General features: G+C 56.2%; 1 protein-coding gene across 3 annotated transcripts in view; it reads left to right on the top strand.

The window, feature by feature from the left end:
* LOC147232254 (voltage-dependent calcium channel subunit alpha-2/delta-4-like) overlaps positions 1-19392 on the top strand; it is a 31272-nt gene that overhangs the window by 1237 nt on the left and 10643 nt on the right. For 2 of the 3 annotated variants that reach the window (XM_086149003.1, XM_086149000.1), the window contains exons 2-28: positions 5186-5668; positions 6890-6971; positions 7783-7899; positions 8225-8284; positions 8688-8850; positions 8977-9108; positions 9182-9242; positions 9495-9645; positions 9950-10024; positions 10333-10422; positions 11018-11131; positions 11368-11446; positions 11616-11749; positions 11910-11927; positions 12100-12177; positions 12332-12412; positions 12490-12564; positions 15875-15961; positions 16049-16120; positions 16204-16265; positions 16407-16474; positions 17053-17098; positions 17197-17294; positions 18562-18652; positions 18747-18839; positions 19031-19152; positions 19240-19308. In XM_086149003.1, the coding sequence (XP_086005129.1) occupies positions 5568-5668; positions 6890-6971; positions 7783-7899; positions 8225-8284; positions 8688-8850; positions 8977-9108; positions 9182-9242; positions 9495-9645; positions 9950-10024; positions 10333-10422; positions 11018-11131; positions 11368-11446; positions 11616-11749; positions 11910-11927; positions 12100-12177; positions 12332-12412; positions 12490-12564; positions 15875-15961; positions 16049-16120; positions 16204-16265; positions 16407-16474; positions 17053-17098; positions 17197-17294; positions 18562-18652; positions 18747-18839; positions 19031-19152; positions 19240-19308 (2419 nt within the window). In that variant the 5' untranslated portion in view covers positions 5186-5567. The remainder of the gene's footprint in view (positions 1-5185; positions 5669-6889; positions 6972-7782; positions 7900-8224; positions 8285-8687; positions 8851-8976; positions 9109-9181; positions 9243-9494; positions 9646-9949; positions 10025-10332; positions 10423-11017; positions 11132-11367; positions 11447-11615; positions 11750-11909; positions 11928-12099; positions 12178-12331; positions 12413-12489; positions 12565-15874; positions 15962-16048; positions 16121-16203; positions 16266-16406; positions 16475-17052; positions 17099-17196; positions 17295-18561; positions 18653-18746; positions 18840-19030; positions 19153-19239; positions 19309-19392) is intronic. The other variant, XM_086149002.1, reaches the window with a different exon arrangement.

Below are 19392 nucleotides of genomic sequence, written 5' to 3'. Positions count from 1 at the left end.
CATTTGAACGTGACGCAGTAGAAGAAGTCCTCCAAGTGGACCCGCTGACCCTGGATCTCCATCATAGGAGGTCCACACTGGAGCTCCAGCGCCCGCTCTGCACTCCAATGTTCTTGTCTCAGAGCGAGGAGGACATGGACATGGTTCCGGTGAAGACCTGGACCCATCAAAGTTCTGAACCAGTAACAAGAAGAAGTCCGGCAGAAGACAGAGGAGGTCCATGACGAAGCCAGGTCCGGGAACCCTCTGAGGTCCTGGAACCGAGCGTCCAGAGGAAGACCATGGTGTGCTGAAGGTCTGGACGGTGTGGATGCCACCTCTGACCCCTCGACCCCATGAACTCCCGCCAGCAGCTGGCGGGGGGGCGGCGGGGAGCTTCTCCCCCAATTAGAGGTCCCGTCGGCCGTCTGGATGTGTCAACAGGTCTGTTTTGATCGGGGGGAAGAAGGTCCTGGTCCAGGATTAAAGGATCCCACAAGAATGTCCGGGTTCAGATGGGGGTCACCAGGACCGGGACGGAACACTGGACCTTCTGGACCCTCCAGACACTCCAGACCCAAGCCCGAGGCTTCTAGGGAGTCCGGGTCGCAGCCGGGCCGGTCTTGGTCGGCCGTTCTTCTCTGGTGTTGCCATGGCGACGCAGGAGGGCGGCGGAACCCGGCGGCAGAACATGTGCGTCCCGTCAGCCGGAGCTCCTCCAGCTGCTGAAACCAGAGAACCTTCTAGAACCCCGAGGGAAACGGGGGGCCTTAATTAGACCCCCCTCCCCAGGAGAACCGCTTCCTGCGAGCCCCGCAGACCTCCGCCAGAACCCGCTGTGGTCCCTCACGGTTCACACCCTCCAGGTGCTGGATGGACCACCTTCTGCAGGAGATGCAGAAGGCCACGCTCCGAGGGGCGGGGCTTAGCATGGACCGGCCAGCTGTCAATCATCCAGCCACGCACCCCCACCACCTCGTCGTCTTCTCTCTCTTCTTAACATGGACGACCAGGCAGGAGAACGTGGGCAGAACCCACCGCCTTCTTCTCAGGAAATGGTTCTGAGATGTTTCAGACCAAAGTAATCAGAGTACGAGTGAAGATAGAGTTTGATGGTGTGGGAGTCTGAGAGACGTGTAGACCATCTTGTTCCTCCTCCTCCTCTCATTAAACCCTGCAGATGTGAGTCTGGTGGGGATCAGGTGACATCCAGCTGATCGGGTCTCCAGTGTCCTCCTTCAAAGAGCAGCAGATCTTCTGCAGATCCTCCAGCAGAGGGTGGGCTTAGGGAGAGGATGTGAAGGTAATGACTCCGTAATCCCCTTCTGGGCACCGCCGCGGTCGGACCTTCAAGGTCGGAGGAGACGTTTGTTATTTCTTGACGGGACGGACGTGGGAAGCACCTCCTCTGTTTGCTTTTCATTTGGGAGAGGGTGCAGACCAGGATCAGGTTCAGACCTGCTCCTGGGGGGCTCACAAGGTCCTCCGGGGCCCGAGGTTCTCAGATGCTCCTGGAGGAGGCTGTACGTCTCCTGCAGGAGGTGTCATAGGGAGCTGCTGGGTCCACCGAGATGTGGGGGTGCGTCCGGTCCACCTCCGGCTTCGGCCTCAGACCCGGGTGAGGAACGTCACCGGGTTCTGGTGTTGCACTCGGGTCCTGGACTCCACGGACCTGGTGAGTCCATGATGTCGCAGGCGGTTAAAAAGCAGCAGTGGTCCAGAGGGTCCGGGGGGTCCAGAGGGTCCGGGGGGTCCAGGGAGTCCAGTGGATCCTGAGGGTCCAGGGAGTCCAGTGGATCCAGAGGGTCCAGAGGGTCTGGGGGGGTCCAGGATCGCCCCCCGTTAGCTGAGACTGCTATTCTGGTCCGGTGACGAGGGGGTCGGGGTATGTGACCTTTCCTGGGAATGTGTCTGCAGGAAAACATGACTCAGAGCTCCACCTTGGACGTCACACGGAGGAGGAGCTCCACAGACATTCCCCTCGGCCCAGGAGAAGGTCTCCTCCCGCTCACGGGACCACATGGGTCCACCTGGATGGAGGGCGGAGCCGCCCCTCCTTCCAGGTGGACTTCCAGGTCACCTTCACACGCTGCGGGTCAGGTTGGTCCTGTTCACCCATCAGTTATGGACTCCCCAGGAGGACCAGCAGAACCACTGAGTAGGTCCTCCTCAGGTCCTCCTCAGGTCCTCCTCACATCGGTGGAAGTCACACTGATTAGCAGCAGCTCACTGTCGCCACCTGAAGGCCACTGGTGGGACAACACCGTCTGCTCTGAGAGTGGAGGACCAGACACACACACACTCATATTCTCATACACACACTCACACACACACACACACACCCACACACACACTCTCACACATACTCATATTCTCATACACACACACACACCATATGTATACCCATATTCTCATACACACACACACACACACCACACACACATACATACCCATATTCTCAAACACACACATATTGTCATATGCACAGTCTCGCACACACACCCACACACGCACACTCCCACACTAGCAGCAGTGGCTGCAGAAGATGCTCACAGTGTCCTGAGGTCCAGGGTGGGCCGCTGATGTTCCTGCCAGGGTCTTCCTGGAGTCCAGCGTTCTCATGGTCCGGACCTCTTTAGGGGTTCTGCTGGGGTTCTTCCTGGTTCCCCCGACCCCTGCTGGGCTGAGGTGCAGCGACAGGAGGAGATGTTCTCCTGGTTCCTGCGGCTCCGGGCCAGATGTTTGCAGCAGCTGCTCGGTTCCTGTCATCACCGGTTCTCCCCGAGGAACCTTCCGCCTTCATCTGCGCCCAAACCAAGGTTCCACCTCTCCGGCCCAGAGTCAGGATTAGAACCCAGCTCGTCTCTTCTTCTCACACGGCCTCGGAAACCTCCGAAGAACCTCTGGAGAACCTCTGAAGAACCTCTGGAGAACCTCAATGCCTTTGTGAGAGCCGGCCTTGTTAGCATGCTAGCTGAGGTGCTAACACTGACGAGCTAAGAGTCACAGCGAAGTGACCGTCCTCACACCTTCTGGCCTGGTAGAAGCCTGGTGGACACGTGGACACGTGGACAGATGGACGGGTGGGGGTGCAGCCGAGATGACCGACTGATCAATGAGCTCCGTGGCGAGCGGCCGGCGTCCATCTTGTCAGGTCACGCGGCGTCCAGGGACACGTGCTGCTGCAGCTGAACAAGCTGTATATTCTTCCAGAAGCAAACAGCTGCAGTGTGTGTGTGTGTGTATGTGTATGTGTGTGTGTGTGTGTCTGTGTGTCTGTGTAAGTGTGTGTGTGTGTGTGTGTGTGCAGCAGAGACCTGTGTGTCACAACATGGTCAGCGCTCAGGGGGAAGTGCCGATTTCGCAGAAGCTAAAAAGCCGAGCCTTCGGACTGATTGTCCATAAGTGCTAGCCTAGCCTAGCCGAGCCTAGCTTAGCTGAGCCCCCTTCTGGATGGTCTTTGGAGGTTCTCCATCTCCAGGACACTGGTCACACAGACAGAGCACTGTGGAACCCACAGCCGCCCGGTTCCTCGGGTTCCACCTGGTCAGAAGCGTGCAGGTCTCTTTCCAGAAGCCGGTGTAGAACCTCGGCTCCGCAGGGAACCGAGGAACCTCCTTCAGCTTCAGGACGGGTCTCCGTGGAAACGTGTCGAAATGAACATCGAGGAGCTCCGACGGCGTCAGCAGAGTCAGCAGAGGGATTTACGAGCGTGGGTGAAAGCCCGGCGCCGCCCTCACAGGAAGAAAACCACGAGCGTCTCGCCGCCGGCAGGGACGGCCTTTCACCAGGCCGTCTCCACGCAGGGGGCGGAGCCTAGAGGTGACCGCACGGGCGCTTCCAGGGAGGGCCTCCATCTTTGCCCGGGGCGGACCGGGACCGGGTCTCCGTGGCGACGAACATCGACGACTGTTCCGAGGCTACGTCTGGACGTCCTCCCCTGGAGACCCTGTCCAACCTCTGAGCTTCTCCAGTCCAGGTTCTGGACCAACCTCATGTCATGGAGACCAGGAGGACCAGGTCACCTCCTGCATCTCCATGGACCCTGGGAAGATGGGGAACACCCGTGCACTGAAGAGACGCTCACTGGGAACACACACACACCACGTCAGGCTGAGATGTTTGTCTCCAGCACGTGTAGAAGCTCCGCCCCCTACGTGGCGTGTGCTCACCTCAAGATGGTGGCGGCGGCGGCGGCGGCGGCGGCGGCAGTCCGTCCACAGATCGCGTGTCCGTGTCTTTAATGGCCGTGACGGCTTTCATCCCGGCAGAGGGGGGAGCAGCTGGGGGCCCAACTAACCCCCCCCACACACACACACACACACACACACACACACACACACACCCTGACCCCGACACCCCCCCGATGACAGGACGCCGGCGCTCCCCGAGGCCGGAGCGTGCCAGGCGACAGCTGCAGCGCCACCCCCACAACTGCAGGACGGCGCTCATCAATGCCGCCATTGTTGGTCCTGTAAGACCCCGACACACACACACACACACACACACACACACACACACACCCAGAGAGGGGGGTACACGAGGCTCTGAGGGGCAGCTGTTAGAAACCACTGAAGAAGAAGGAGGTGGATGCATGAAGAAGTGACTCTGGTGTCTCACACACACACACACACACACACATACACACACACACATGCACGCACACGTGCACGCACACACACTGCAGTAGCTCACTGTCACCACTAGGTGAGAGTGTTCCTCCTCTGTGGCTGCTGAGCACAGACGAGATGATGGGATGGAGATGTTGGAGCAGCAGCTGAGGCTCTGAAGGCTCTAGCAGAGATGATGGCGTGGAGAACAGATCCAGGAACCCTCAATGTTCAGCAGGAGAGCGAGGAGACTGGGTGTGATACCCTGTCTGTCCACCGGGGGGCGCTGTGGAGGCGAGACGGCCACGACCTCCCACGGCCTGCTGGACACACCCGGACACCTGTGTTACCATGGAAACGCTCCTGAGAAAGTCCCCTCAATCCAGGACGAGAAGCCCTTAGACCAGGACTCAACCAGGAGCACGCTGAATATCTGTGTGTGTGTGTGTTTGTCTGTCTGTCTGTTGGTATGTGTATGAATATTGTATTGTGTGTGTGTGTGTGTGTTCTGTCCCCTCCCTGTCAGTCATTGCCCATGCGCTCTGATTGGTGTGTGTGTGTGTGTGTGTGTGTGTAATCCTCTTTGGCTCAGACAGGGTTGAGGTCCAGTTGGAGGCTCCGCCCCCTAATCCTGTGGATTAGGTAGTAAATTGGGCGCGTGTCGTTGGAGGCGGTGAAGCCGCTGCTGTCCTCTTCTGGTCTTCTGTGGACGAGAGCAGAGAGGTCCAGGGGTCCAGAGGTCCAGGGGTCCAGAGGTCCAGGGGTCCAGGGGTCCAGGGGTCCAGGGGTCCGGAGGTCCAGGGGTCCAGAGGTCCAGGGGTCCGGAGGTCCGGAGGTCCAGGGGTCCGGAGGTCCAGGGGTCCGGAGGTCCGGAGGTCCGGAGGTCCGGAGGTCCAGAGGTCCATCCGCGGTGGCCACCATGAGGACACGGTTCCCCGCTGAGGCCGTAGGAACCCTCAGCTGATCCTGGGACGCAGGATGGAGCGCCGAGCCGGCAGGAGGGGGGTTCTCCTGAAGGTCCTGGGGCTCGTCTGTCTTTGGACCGCAGCTCAGGCCCAGATGAAGATCCCGCCAGAGACGTGAGTGCTCTTCACAGAACCCGCCTTCTTTCAGTCCGGAAGCTCTCGGAGCAGTGACGGGTCAGGTTCTTCAAGCTCTCCTCGGGTTTGTCTGGAGGAACGTAGAGCGGAGCGAGCAGCACCTCCAGCTGCTGCCACCAGGAGCTCTCGGCTTCTCCGGGTTTGAAGGCTCACAGCGGAGAACCTCAGAACCTCCCTGGGTTCTCCGCCTCCCTCTGGGTTCCTCGAGCGGAGGTGGCGTCATCGAACATCTCGTTCTCCGAGGCTTCAAAGTGTTGTGGAGTCTCTGAAGAAACAGCCAGGAGAACCGGAGGCTGGAGATCCATCAGGGGGGTTCGCTCTTCATCACACACCTGTCCGACCTCCTCCTCCTCCTCCTCCTCCTCCTCCTCCTCCTTCTCCTCCTACTTCTCCTCCTGACATGCTGTGAGAACATTCAGGAGAACGTGTCCAGGCTGAGACTTCAGTAGAAACAGCAGCACAGGTTCTAGTGATTTTGTCCAAGTAGAACCTCCTGGGTCAGCTGAGAACACACACACACACACACACACACAGAAACACACACACACGCACACACGCACATACTCCCAAACTTGTTTGATACCCCAAAGTGAGGACAGACTCCAAGTGTGTGTGTATTTGTGCGTCAGTGCTGTGTGTGTGTGTGTGTGTGTGTGTGTACACCTGCAGCTCTGACCCAGATGAAGAGCAGATTATCTAAATCTCCTTCATCACTGTCACATTTAGCTGCCTTTTTTTCTGCTGCCTCTCGGCGCCGTCGCCACGGCAACCGGCCCACAACGTCACCCAGGCCGGGTTTGACGGGACAGAACCTTCAGAAGATCAGCCAGCACACACTGGGGAACATGGCGGCAGCACACACACACACACACACACACACACACACACACACACACACACACACACACACACACACACACTCTAAACCCGGAGCCCGGGGAGACGGGGGGGGGGTCTGGTCCAGGCGGTCCAGATGGGGGTCCAGGTCCTGAAGGTCCGCGGGACTGGATGGACGCTTCTGGTTCTGGTGGAGCCCAGCAGGTGTTCCTCACAGTGTCACTTCCAGACCCTGGAGGTCAGAGGTCTCTGGAGTGTTCTGGACCCTCCCTAGTACCGGGGTCAAAGGTCACCAGAGACAGGAAGTGTTAAAGTCAGACACACTCATCGCGGGTGTGTGTTGTGTGTCTGTTGTGCGTCCAGGGTGCAGCAGTGGGCCCAGGTCTTCTCCATGGAGCTTCGGGACCTAACCACCAAGTTCTCCGGCTCCCTGCTGCTGCAGAAGGTACGTACTGGCCAGGTCAGGAGAAGATCACCCACTCCTGTCCTCCTCTGAGGAACCCTCAGCTATTCCGTGGCCTTCTGCTCTCCTCTGCTTGCTCCTGCTCTGTCTGGAGACCTTCAGTTGAAGAACCCCGTCCATGAGCATGGTCAGCAGGGCGTGTGTGTGTGTGTGTGTGTGTGTGTGTGTGTGTGTGTGTGTGTGTGTCGGGGGAGGGGTCAGTCTGGACAGATGAGCTCCATCTGAGTTAAATGGATGAAGGTCTAAAATCAGACCTGCAGGAAATCCTGAGACCTCTTTGGACCTGGGCTTCACCAGGAGGGAGGGGGGGAGGGAGTGTGTGTGTGTGTGTGTGTGTGTGTGTGGGTGTGTTGAATATCCCCCATGAATGCTCACTACCTTAAGAAGCCGAAGGTCTCCTGGCCTCCAGCAGCTCTTTGAGGCTCCTGTTCTCCAAGGGTCTCCAGAACCGACCCTTGGATTTGGGAACCCTGGAGAACCCTGGAGAACCTTGGAGAACTTGGGACTGTCCGTCCTAGAAGCAGTGGGGGAACCAGGAGAAGTCATAGAAGAACCAGTTTGAGAAAAGGTTCTCTAGATGTTGAAGGAGTTCCTTCAGTCTCAAGAGGGAACCTTCCAGACCCCAGTTAAAAACTGTGAGAAAGTTCATATGAGGAGCAGAACCTGAACCCGTGAAGATGCTGGTGCAGACGAGGAGCAGCAGAGGAACGTGCTCGGTGCTGAGAGCCGGCGTCCGGGAGGAGGTCCTCTCGGGAGGCGTCCAGAACCCTCTCACGTGTCGGGTTCTCCTCAGAAACTGACGGACGTGGAGTCCATCGTGAGGATCGTGGACCTGGACGGAGGAGAGCTGGTCCGGGACTACTCAGACCAGATCGAGCGGATGCTGGGGAGCAAGATGAAGTCGGTGAAGGTGAGAACCTCCTTCTCCTGGTGCCCGGTCAACGGCCGCAGATCAGTAGATCAATGGATCAGTAGACAGGTAGATCAAGCAATCCATTGATCGATAGATCACAGCGTTACACGGACATAGATTATTTGATCAATGGATCAGAAGATCAATGGATCCACGCATTCATAGATCGATGGATCAATAGAGGAATCTGGATCAATGATCTCCGTAGAACATCAGTAGACCAATACTGATTATCACCTTAGATCTTTAAGACTCAACCAAACCTGACCTGCTGTGTGTGTGTGTGTGTGTGTGTGTGTGTGTGTGTGTGTGTGTGTGTCAGAGGCTTGCTGAGTCAGCTGAGGACGCCGACCTTTACCACGAGTACAATGCTTCTCTGGAGGTGGGTTCTGCAGTGGGGGGGGGGTGGGGTGGGGGGTGAGGAGAACCCTGGAGGAACATGGTCAGGACTCAACCTGGAGTCCACCCAGACGGGTCCAAACACAAGTAGAACTTGGCCCCTGCGCACAATGTCTGGTACTCCATCCCAACATCTAGATCCTGGTCACCAGCTATGACCAACCAGACCATCCAGGACAGGGTCCTGGTTGGTCCAGGACAGGGTCCAGGACAGGGTCCTGGTTGGTCCAGGACAGGGTCCTGGATGGTCTGTCTATGGGGTTCCAGGAGGGTTCCTTGTGGGGTTCCAGGAGGGTTCCTTGTGGGGTTCCAGGAGGGTTCCTTGCTGGGTTTCTTGCAGGGTTTCTCTCGGGGTTCCAGATCACTGACATGGCTGTTTGGTGTAGTTCGACTACTACAACTCCATGATGATCAACACCATGGATGAGGACGGGAACTTTGCGGAGCTTGGTGGTGAGTTCCCCCTGGAGGAGAACCAGCACTTCAACAAGATGCCCGTCAACACGCAACAAAGCAACATCCAGGTGCCCACCAACGTCTACAACAAAGGTCAGAACCCAAGCTTCTCCGCGCTCTTCATGCGACGGGAGCCGAGTCAGGAGGTCGCCCCGTTCTCAACGTGGCGACCTCCTGACCTTCAGCTCCTCATCCCCACCGCCGCCCGCTGTCCTTCAGATCCCAACATCCTCAACGCCATCTACAACTCCGAGGCCCTGAACGACGTCTTCATCAGTAACTTCCAGAAGGACCCCACCCTCACCTGGCAGTACTTCGGCAGCTCCACGGGCTTCTTCAGGATCTACCCAGGTGACCTCGGATCTCCTCGGTCTTCCCGGCGAAGGTCCCTCAGGCTGCTGACGAGCCCCACCTTCTCCATCAGGCATCAAGTGGACTCCAGACTCCAACGGGGTGGCGGCGTTCGACTGCAGGAACCGCAACTGGTGGGTCCCGTGTTCGGCCGACGGCTGCTTTACATGTCTGAGAAGATGCTGGTCCGGGGGGGTCGGAGGTCTAGAGCAGTCCGTCCATCCGTCCAAGAGCAGGAGAACCCTGAAGAACCCGGGCAGGTTCTTGATTCGTCAAAAAAATAACTTCAGCTGAACTGGCTGGGAGTAGAGAGGGCCGGGGTGAGAAGATGGATGGATGGATGGATGGATGGACGGTGAGGTCCTCAGACCATGTCTGTCCACCAGGTACATCCAGGCCGCCACGTCTCCGAAGGACATCATCATCATGGTGGACATCAGCGGCAGCATGAAGGGTCTGAAGATGACCATCGCCAAGCACACCATCAACACCATCCTGGACACGCTGGGCGAGAACGACTTCGTCAACGTCATCGCGGTGAGAAGCTCTTCGCGCTGAGGCACTCGAAGATAGAAACCACGAGATCTTCGTCATCAGTGGTAGAGATGTTTGAGATGTAGCTCTGACATGAGCGGGAGCAGAGAAGATCCCGGATCTCCACAGGGAGCGGCCCGGAGGTCCGGGAGCCACCGGGACAGAACCTCCTGGAGACCAGATGATGCTCGACGTTTCCTCAAGCCGTCGTCTCCTGCTCCTCACGGCCGCCTCTCTCCTGGTCCTGCCTTCAGAGGAGAGACGGAAGATCTCCGCTTCATCTCACTGTCTTCTGTCCCTCCCTCAGTACACAGACTACGTGCGCTACGTGGAGCCCTGCTTCAGAGGAACGCTGGTGCAGGCCGACCTGGACAACCGAGAGGTAAGACCATTAACACACACACACACACACACACACACACACACACACACACTCACACTCACACTCACACTCATACTCACACACCAGATCAACCTCCTGACCTACTTCTTAGAGCAGAAGCAGAGTCAGCCTACCTGCCTCCAAACCCTTGGTAAAGGCCTTATTGTCAGAAGGTCTGCCAGGTCCTGCTGCCACCACTGGGGGGCCGAGACACGTGTGTGTGTGTGTGTGTGTGTGTGTGTGTGTGTGTGTGTGTGTGTGTGTGTGTGTGTGTGTGTGTAATGTGTCTGGAACCTTGTGTGTCACAGCACTTCAAGATGCTGGTGGAGGAGCTGCACGTGAAAGGAGAAGCCAAGATCAGGAACGCCATGAAGGAGGCCTTCAAGATCCTCAATGAGGTCTGTATGGAGGTCACAGGTCAGGACCACAACCAGCGCTGAAGGTCTGCCAGGGTCTGCTTCGTGTGTGTGTGTGTGTGTGTGCGTAATGATTACTGTATGTGTGTGTAATGTGTGGCAGAACTAGAGGTTGCAGAGATGAAGATGTTGAGGTTCTCCTTGGGAGTGACCAGGATGGAGAGGATCAGGAATGAGTCCATCAGAGGAACAGCACATGGTAGATGTTTTGGAGAGAAGGTCAGAGATGGTTGGGTCATGGACAGAGGAGGGATAGAGAATATATTGGTAGACGGATGCTGGAGTTGGAGGTCTAGAGGAAGAACCAAAGAGAAGATTGATGGACGTCATGAGAGAGGAGGATCCAGAGAACAGGGTGAGATGGAGAAGATGGATTCACTGTGGTGACACCTGAAGGGAGAAGACCAAAGGAGAAGAAGAATGTGTGTGTGATTTGTGTAATGAGTATGCATGTGTTCATGTGTGTGTAAGATGTGTGTATGTGTGTGAAATGAGTGTGTGTAATATTTGTGTGTTTGTGTGTGTGTGTGTGTGTGTGTGTGTGTGTGTGTGTGTGTGTGTGTGTGTGTGTGTCCAGGCGCGGTCCAGTGGCCAGGGTAGCATGTGCAACCAGGCCATCATGCTGATCACAGATGGAGCCATGGAGGACTTCGAGACCGTCTTCGAGGAGTTCAACTGGCCTGAGCGCAGGGTGAGATGACCTTCTCCTGACCTCCACCTGACCTTCTCCTGACCTCCACCTGACCTCCACCTGACCTTCTCCTGACCTCCACCTGACCTCCACCTGACCGTCAATCCTCACATTCCTCCTGCTCTTCACCTCCACCTGACCTCCGCTGGACCTTCTCCCCTGACCTCCACCCGAGTTCCTCCTGACCTTGGGCGTGTCCTGGCCTCCTCGGCCCTGACAGGTGCTTCTGTCTGCAGGTGAGGGTCTTCACCTACCTGATCGGCAGGGAGATGACCTTCGCCCAGAACACCAAGTGGATCGCCTGCAACAACAAAGGTGGGTTTGGGACCCAGGCCTCTGGGGCCTGGAGGAACCTGGCGCCCAGGAGCTTCTAGAGCTTCTAGAGCTTCTAGAATTCCAGTGTTTGCAACCCCAGACAGCGGCAGGACATTTCCTGCGAGAAGGTAACATCTCATCTGCGTGTGTGTGACCGCCCTGTTTCCAGGTTACTACACTCACATCTCCACGCTGGCCGACGTGCAGGAGAACGTCATGGAGTACCTGCACGTTCTCAGCAGGCCCATGGTCATCAACCACGACCACGACATCATCTGGACCGAGGCCTACATGGACACCGTGGTGAGTCCTGGCGGCCAATCGGAGCTCGGCACCGCTCCGGAGGCGGAGCTCCGGGGCTGCCGCTGTCCACCATCTCCACCTTCATCCTCATTTCCGTCTCCATCTCCATCTTCATATGTGCGTCTCCTCATCCTCTGGGTTCCTCTCGTCTCTCTGGAAGCTTCCAAACACCAAGGAGGTGAGCTTCCACCTTCACACCTTCACCATCAGTCACACCTTCACACCTCTTCTCAGTCTGGTCCTCCTGGTGGAGGTCCCTGGAGGTCCTCCTACCTTTGGTACTTCACAACTAACCTGTGTGTGTGTGTGTGTGTGTGTGTGTGTGTGTGTGTGTGTGTGTGTGGGAGCAGCTCTTCACCACCAAGGCCCAGAGCCTCCTGCTGATGACCTCCGTTGCCATGCCGGTCTTCAGCAAGAAGAAGGAGACGGTCAGTGTTCCATAGAAGGGTTGGGAGAACATGGAGGGGAGGAGGGGAAGAGAAGGAGGTGAAGATGAAGGAGAAGGAGGTGCAGATGAAGGAGGAGATGCAAATGTAGGAGAAGGAGGTGCAGATGAAAGAGAAGCTCTCCTTGTGTCTCCAGTTGTCCCACGGGATCCTCCTGGGCGTGGTGGGCTCTGACATCCCACTGATGGAGCTGATGAAGCTGGCACCCAGATACATGGTGAGACCTTCTGTTCCTCCTCCTCCTCCTCCTCCTCCAATGTCCAGACATCTGAGACTCCTCCTCCTCCTCCTCAGCTTGGAGCTCACGGCTACGCCTTCCTCATCACCAACAACGGATACATCCTGGCCCACCCTGACCTACGACCCCTGGTCAGTCTCTCACTCACACACACACACATACACACACACACACACACACACACACACACACACACACACACACACACACACACACACACACACATACACACACTCTCTCTCTCTCTCTCTTGCGGTCCACGGTGTCTGATGATGACAATCCTGCCTCTGGTCTGGATGAGTCTCGGTGGAGTCTGATCCTCAACCCCAGTGTGCTGCAGGTGGATCTGAGCAGGAGGATCTGAGCAGGAGGATCTGAGCAGGTGGATCTGAGCAAGAGGATCTGAGCAGGTGGATCTGAGCAGGAGGATCTGAGCAGGAGGATCTGAGCAGGAGGATCTGAGCAGGAGGATCTGAGCAGGTGGATCTGAGCAAGAGGATCTGAGCAGGAGGATCTGAGCAGGTGGATCTGAGCAGGAGGATCTGAGCAGGAGGATCTGAGCAGGAGGATCTGAGCAGGAGGATCTGAGCAGGTGGATCTGAGCAAGAGGATCTGAGCAGGAGGATCTGAGCAGGTGGATCTGAGCAGGAGGATCTGAGCAGGAGGATCTGAGCAGGAGGATCTGAGCAGGAGGATCTGAGCAGGTGGATCTGCAGGCTGGGTTGGAGATCCACTAATGGCTTCAAGTCTCCTGGTGCGTTTCCTTGTCCAGCTGTGGGTTCGTTCCTCCTCGGGTCAGTGAACTCCTTGTGGGCGGAGCCTCCTCCAGCCAGGTGGCGGCTTCAGACTGCATATCTTCATCAGGACTCTCAGTTGGTCCTTGTGTCGCCTCTTCTGGCCAGCAGTAGAAGAGGTGGGTTTCCCTTCCAGAAGAAGGTGTAACCCTTCCCTGCTTCTTCTGGGAGCCTTCATCAAGGAGCCTGGTTTCCCTGAGAGCTGCATTATCAACATTGTAGGTTGAGTTCTGCTGCAAGGAGTGAAGTTCTCCTCTGAGGCCCATCATTGCCTGCATCAATGTCCAGCAGGGTTCCCATGCTCCATGTAGTCAGTTTGAGAGGGATTATTTTCTTCTGTTTATTGCGACCACTGGACGTAACGCCCCGATAGGTGCGATCCCCAGGATGTTCTGAGTGGACGACTCTTAGGCCACCTTTTCTAGGCCCTTTGGGGTAATCGGGGTAATCGGGGTAATCGGGGTAATCGGGGTAATCGGAGTAATCGGTGCGGCTCCTAAATAGGGCGGCTTAGATGCATGGGAGTCTGCCGGGAGCAACATGGGAGTCTGCTGGGAGCAACATGGGAGTCTGCTAGGAGCAACATGGGAGTCTACCAGGAGCAACATGGGAGTCTACCAGGAGCAACATGGGAGTCTGCTGGGAGCAACATGGGAGTCTGCTAGGAGCAACATGGGAGTCTACCAGGAGCAACATGGGAGTCTGCTGGGAGCAACATGGGAGTCTGCTAGGAGCAACATGGGAGTCTGCTGGGAGCAACATGGGAGTCTGCTGGGAGCAACATGGGAGTCTGCTGGGAGCAACATGGGAGTCTGCTGGGAGCAACATGGGAGTCTGCTGGGAGCAACATGGGAGTCTGCTAGGAGCAACATGGGAGTCTGCTGGGAGCAACATGGGAGTCTGCTGGGAGCAACATGGGAGTCTGCTAGGAGCAACATGGGAGTCTGCTAGGAGCAACATGGGAGTCTGCCGGGAGCAGCTGCCACTCCACCGGACCTGCTGACAACCATGGATAGCCCGGTGCTGCCAGGGTGCAGGGTTCTGACCAGGTGCTTCAAGCGCACTCGGACCTGCTCCCGTCTCCAGACACCCCATCGCCTCCGGACATTGAGGTGGATACCTGTGCGGGGGGATAGCTCAGAGTGCCGCTGGGGGTGCACGTGTCCCAGCGGCACCTCATCACCGCAGGAGGACGTCATCTGCTGGCAAGGACGGCCTGAGTCGACCGTCCCTCTCTAGCAGTTGCAGGGGGCTGCCGGAGCTCCGTTTTTCAGGAGCGCCGGATTATCTACAGGCCCGCTGCTACTCCAGGATTCCCGGCCAGGTGAGCCTGGGGCCGCAAGGCTCCGGTCACCTCGGGAGGCCTGGCAGGAGTCTTGGCCATGGAGAGGCTGCGTCCTGGCAGGAGAAGACTGATGCACGAGTTGCTTCTTCATTGGCCACAAGGTGAGCCGGCAGCGCCGCTGAGCCAGGGGGAGGAGCAGACAGGAAGTAGGCTGCACCTTCCTCTCACTCAGGGGTTCTTGACCCGGCTTCCATCGGATGGTCTCAGGGGTTCGGTCGAGGTCGAGACGCACGGGCGACTCATAGGATCGCGATGTCGCGCCCCGCTCGGCCTCCGCCGGCCGCAGGTGATGGCGCTACGTAGCTCGACCGATCCGTGCCGCGGGGATTCCGGTGCTCAGCCGTCAACCGGTGACTGTCCTGACGCTTCTAGTTCGGCAGCGGCAAAACCAAGGGAACACCAGCGAAGGATCCTCAGCAGCGACACACTCACCTCCTCCAGCAGGAGGTCTTCAACTTGGAAACATCATATCTTAGTTTTCCAATAAAGAAGGATTCAGTGAATGCACATGTGAAACTGGTGGGGTTCAGGACCTCAACACACACACACACACACTGTGATGTGATGTGACACGTCCCGCCCGATGACCTTTGACCAACCTAAATGGATGTAGGTCAGAGGTCGGGAACCTTTTTGACGGTGAGAACCATAAAGGTCAAATATTTCTAGCTATATTTCATCGAGAGCCATGTAGTGTTTTTAACATATGATAAATTAAATAGGTCTTACATTTCATGCGACCTCTGGTGCCGCATGAATTTGTTCGAAGTGCCGCTTTATGTTTGACCGCTTCATCGATGCCATTCCATCCCAGCCCATCAGACGCAGCGCAGATCCAAATGTAAAAGTCCAGGCGTCCCAGAATCCACGGTCATCAACCTCCTCTTTTCTTTTCACCATCGTTTCCGTTACGAGGGTCGAAGCTCAGAGACTAGTTATCTGATAAAATGACTTTCTTCACCTTTACAACGACCCGGACTGATCGGAGGCCATCGGTTCCCGACCCGACCGACGGGCCACCCGTGAAATTTATCTTCAAAACTAATTTCTGTCGACTTTAAAATCTCACAGTATCATGAAGATACATCACAAGTATCTTAAAAATCAGTTCCAAACTGATTTTTTCTTTTTCCATCCTCATACTTGTCTGGGAGCCTTATGCCGTCACCAGAAGAGCTGGTGGCCGGCGAGCCGCTGGTTCCTGACCGCTGCTCATGGTGTTCTCACTTCTTCTCCAACATTCCTCATGGTTCCACATTCTTCATGTTCCTCCAATGTTCTCCTCGGTTCTCCAACATCCAGTACAAAGAAGGGAAGAAGCTGAAGCCGAAGCCGAACTACAACAGCGTGGACCTCTCAGAGGTGGAGTGGGAGGACACGGAGGAGAAGGTGCATGCACGCACACACACACACACACACACACACACACACACACACACACAGGCAGTGTGCGTGACTGTGATGCGTCGTGTCCAGCTGAGGACGGCCATGGTCCGAGGGGAGACGGGGCTCCTCAGCCTGAGCATCAGAGCTTCGGTGGACAAGGGGGTAAGTCGTCTCCATGGAGACCAGAAGCTCAGCAGATGTTCCTGACGTTCCATGAGCTGAGCCCGTCCTCCTGGTGTCTGCAGAAGAGACCTCTGTTCCTGGTCAACGAGTACTTCTACACCAACATCGACGACACGCCCTTCAGGTACGCTGCTTCTCTACGGGAACCTTCTTGCAGGGTTCTCCTGGACACGGCTGACCCCGCTGTGTGTGTGTGTGTATGTATGTATGTGTGTGTGTGTGTGTGTGTGTGTGTGTGTGTGTGTGTGTGTGCGTGTGTGCGCAGCTTCGGCATGGTGCTGACCAGAGGCCACGGGACGCTGATGTTCATGGCCAACGTCTCTGTGGAGGAAGGTATGTTCTCCGGTTCCTCGGCCCCCTGGCTCAGGAGGTACCTCCGCAGGGTTCCACAGTCCTCCAGTGGGATCCAATCCTGTGACGGTTCCCGTGACAAAGAACCAAGAGGTGTATCTACCGGGTTCTCCCTCACGGTGAAGGAACTTCAGGCCATAGAACGCCTTCACTGAACTCATCACTTCCGCACGCATCTGGTGCTTCAGAAGGCCCTACTTCCTGTTTGTGTGTCTCCGGCCCCTGTGATTGGCCGGCGCAGGTTGACGTCCAGAGAAAACTCTGATCATCATCCGGCTTCTTCTGGACCTCAAACATCAAAATGTTAGCAACAGAGTGCTCAGACACAACATGTCCTGTTCTGTTCTCTTGCCGCTCCTCTGTGTGCCTCATGTTCTCCAGATGTTCTTCTGCCTTACATGCCTCTAAGCCATCCTTCCTGCTCCACACATTCCCTGTGTTCCACCGTTCTCTCCATGTGGGCCTTACCTTCAGCGTCTTCTGGTCCAAGTGTTCGTCATGTTCCCCGTGTTCCGTGTCCAGAGGTGACACTTACCCTGTCAGATGTTCTCCTCCCCCAGGCCTCCATGACCTGACCTCTCCTGACCTCAGCATCGCCCCCGAGTGGTAGGTCCTTCACCGCAGACCTTCAGGGAGATGGCTTCTTCGAGAACCTCTCGTGTGTGTGTGTGTGTGTTACTGAAGGAGTGTGTGTTTGTCTCCAGGACCTACTGTGAGACGGACATCGACCCCGCCCACAGGAAGTACTCCCAGCTCCAGGCCGTCATCCGCTACCTGCAGGGGAAGGAGCCCGACCTGGAGTGTAACCTTCTCCTCCTTCTCCTCTGTCTGGTCACACCATCAGCAGCCATCTTTATTTATTACTGTCTTATAACACAAGTTCTGACGTGGTCATTTTAATTCTGTTATTACCATCTTATAACACCCTATGACATCACGCAGTTTGTTATTACTACGTTATAACACGAGTTATGACATCATGTCATTTGTTATTAATGTTATAACACACATAATTAGAAAAGTATGTTAGACTGGTGCAGGACATGTATGCTCGCTGTGAGACACTGGTACGGTGTGCTGTAGGGGTAACAGAGAAATTCAAGGTGGAGGTGGGACTCCATCAGGGATCAGCTCTGAGCCCCTTCTTGTTCGCAATGGTGATGGACAGGCTGAAGATGAGGTTAGACAGGAATCCCCATGGACCATGATGTTTGCGGATGACATTGTGATTTGTAGTGAGAGCAGAAAACAGGTAGAGGAAAATCTAGAGAGGTGGAGGTATGCTCTGGAAAGGAGAGGAATGAAAGTTAGTCGCAGCAAGACAGAATATATGTGTGTGAACGAGAGGAACTCAGGTGGAGCGGTGAGGCTACAGGGAGTGGAGATCAAGAAGCTGGAGGATCTCAGGTACTTAGGGTCAACAGTCCAGAGCAACGGAGAGTGTGGAAAAGAGGTGAAGAGACGGTCCAAGCAGGTTGGAATGGGTGGAGAAAAGTGTCAGGGGTACCAAGAGATAGAAGAACATCAGCCAGAAGGAAAGAAAAGGTGGAGGAGACACTGGTGAGATGATCTACAAACACTAACAATGACAAAAAGATAGATGGAGATGCAGGTTCTCTTTGGGAGTGACCAGGATGGAGAGGATCAGGAATGAGTCCATCAGAGGAACAGCACATGGTAGATGTTTTGGAGAGAAGGTCAGAGAAGCCAGACTGAGATGGTTGGGTCATGGACAGAGGAGGGATGGAGAATATATTGGTAGACGGATGCTGGAATTGGAGGTCTGGAGGAAGACCAAAGAGAAGATTTATGGACGTCGTGAGAGAAGATATGAAGGTAGTTGGTGTGAGAGAGGAGGATCCAGAGAATAGGGTTAGATGGAGAAGGTGGATTTGTTGTGGAGACCCTGAAGGGAAAACAGGTGAAGCAGAAGAAGTTACATCACACATTATTCAGTTGTTACTGTGTTTCCCGTTTATGTGCCGTGTTCTAACCCGTGTTCCTTCATGCTGTTGTCAGTTGCTTGCATCGTGCCGGTGTTGTGTGACGGTTGTGTGTCCGTGGCCCAGGTGACGAGTTGCTGCTGCAGCAGCTTCTGTTTGACGCGGTGGTGACGGCGCCGCTGGAGGCCTACTGGAACGCCCTGGTGCTGGACAACAGGTGGGACGGTTCCTCAGGCAGGTCTGCTGGGTTCTCCTGCGGAGGGTGACCCCCGTGTGTGTGTGTGTGTGTGTGTGTGTGTGTGTGTATCCAGGGTGGAACCCGGCATCGAGACGGCCTTCCTGGGAACCCGCTCCGGCCTCATGAGGGTCATGAGATACGCCGGCACCGAGAGCCGTGTGGCCAAGTGAGAACCTCCTCGCCGTTCTCCTCCCAGTTCCAGGTTCCTGGTCCGACCCGGAGGACGTTCCTCTCAACCGCCGGGTCGGACCAGGAACCTGGAACTGGGAGGAGAACACCTGGAGATCAGCTTCCGGGCACTGATCAAATCTAAGATCTTCTCCGCGGTTGTCGTGACCTTTGACCTTTGACCCCCAGGGGGTTCCTGACCGAGTCGGACAAAGACAACATCTTCACGGTGGACCACTTCCCTCTGTGGTACCGGCTGGCGGTGGAGAACACGCCGGGCAGCTTCCTCTACTTCCCCGTCAACGACAAAGGTCCACGCGCGCACACACACACACACACACACTCAGCCACATACATACACACACAAGCAACTCATGCAACATGTTTGCTCTCTGCAGGCGTCAAATTCCTGGTTGCCACGACGGCGGTGACGGTGACGTCCAGGGGGAGGACGGCCATGGCCGGAGGTGGGTCTGCTCCACAGGGTCCATGGAGGTGGTGTTCAGGTGATCAGAGGAAGGTTCTGAACCTCACTGCACGGATCTGTGGTG

The sequence above is a fragment of the Fistularia commersonii genome, chromosome 7 (assembly GCF_037954325.1).
Source record: "Fistularia commersonii isolate RoL2024-O1a breed Wild chromosome 7, RoL_Fcom_v1.0, whole genome shotgun sequence".
Lineage (NCBI taxonomy): Eukaryota > Metazoa > Chordata > Actinopteri > Syngnathiformes > Fistulariidae > Fistularia > Fistularia commersonii.
The sequence above is the reverse complement of the archived record's forward strand: the minus strand, read 5'-3'. Positions and strand labels throughout refer to the sequence as shown.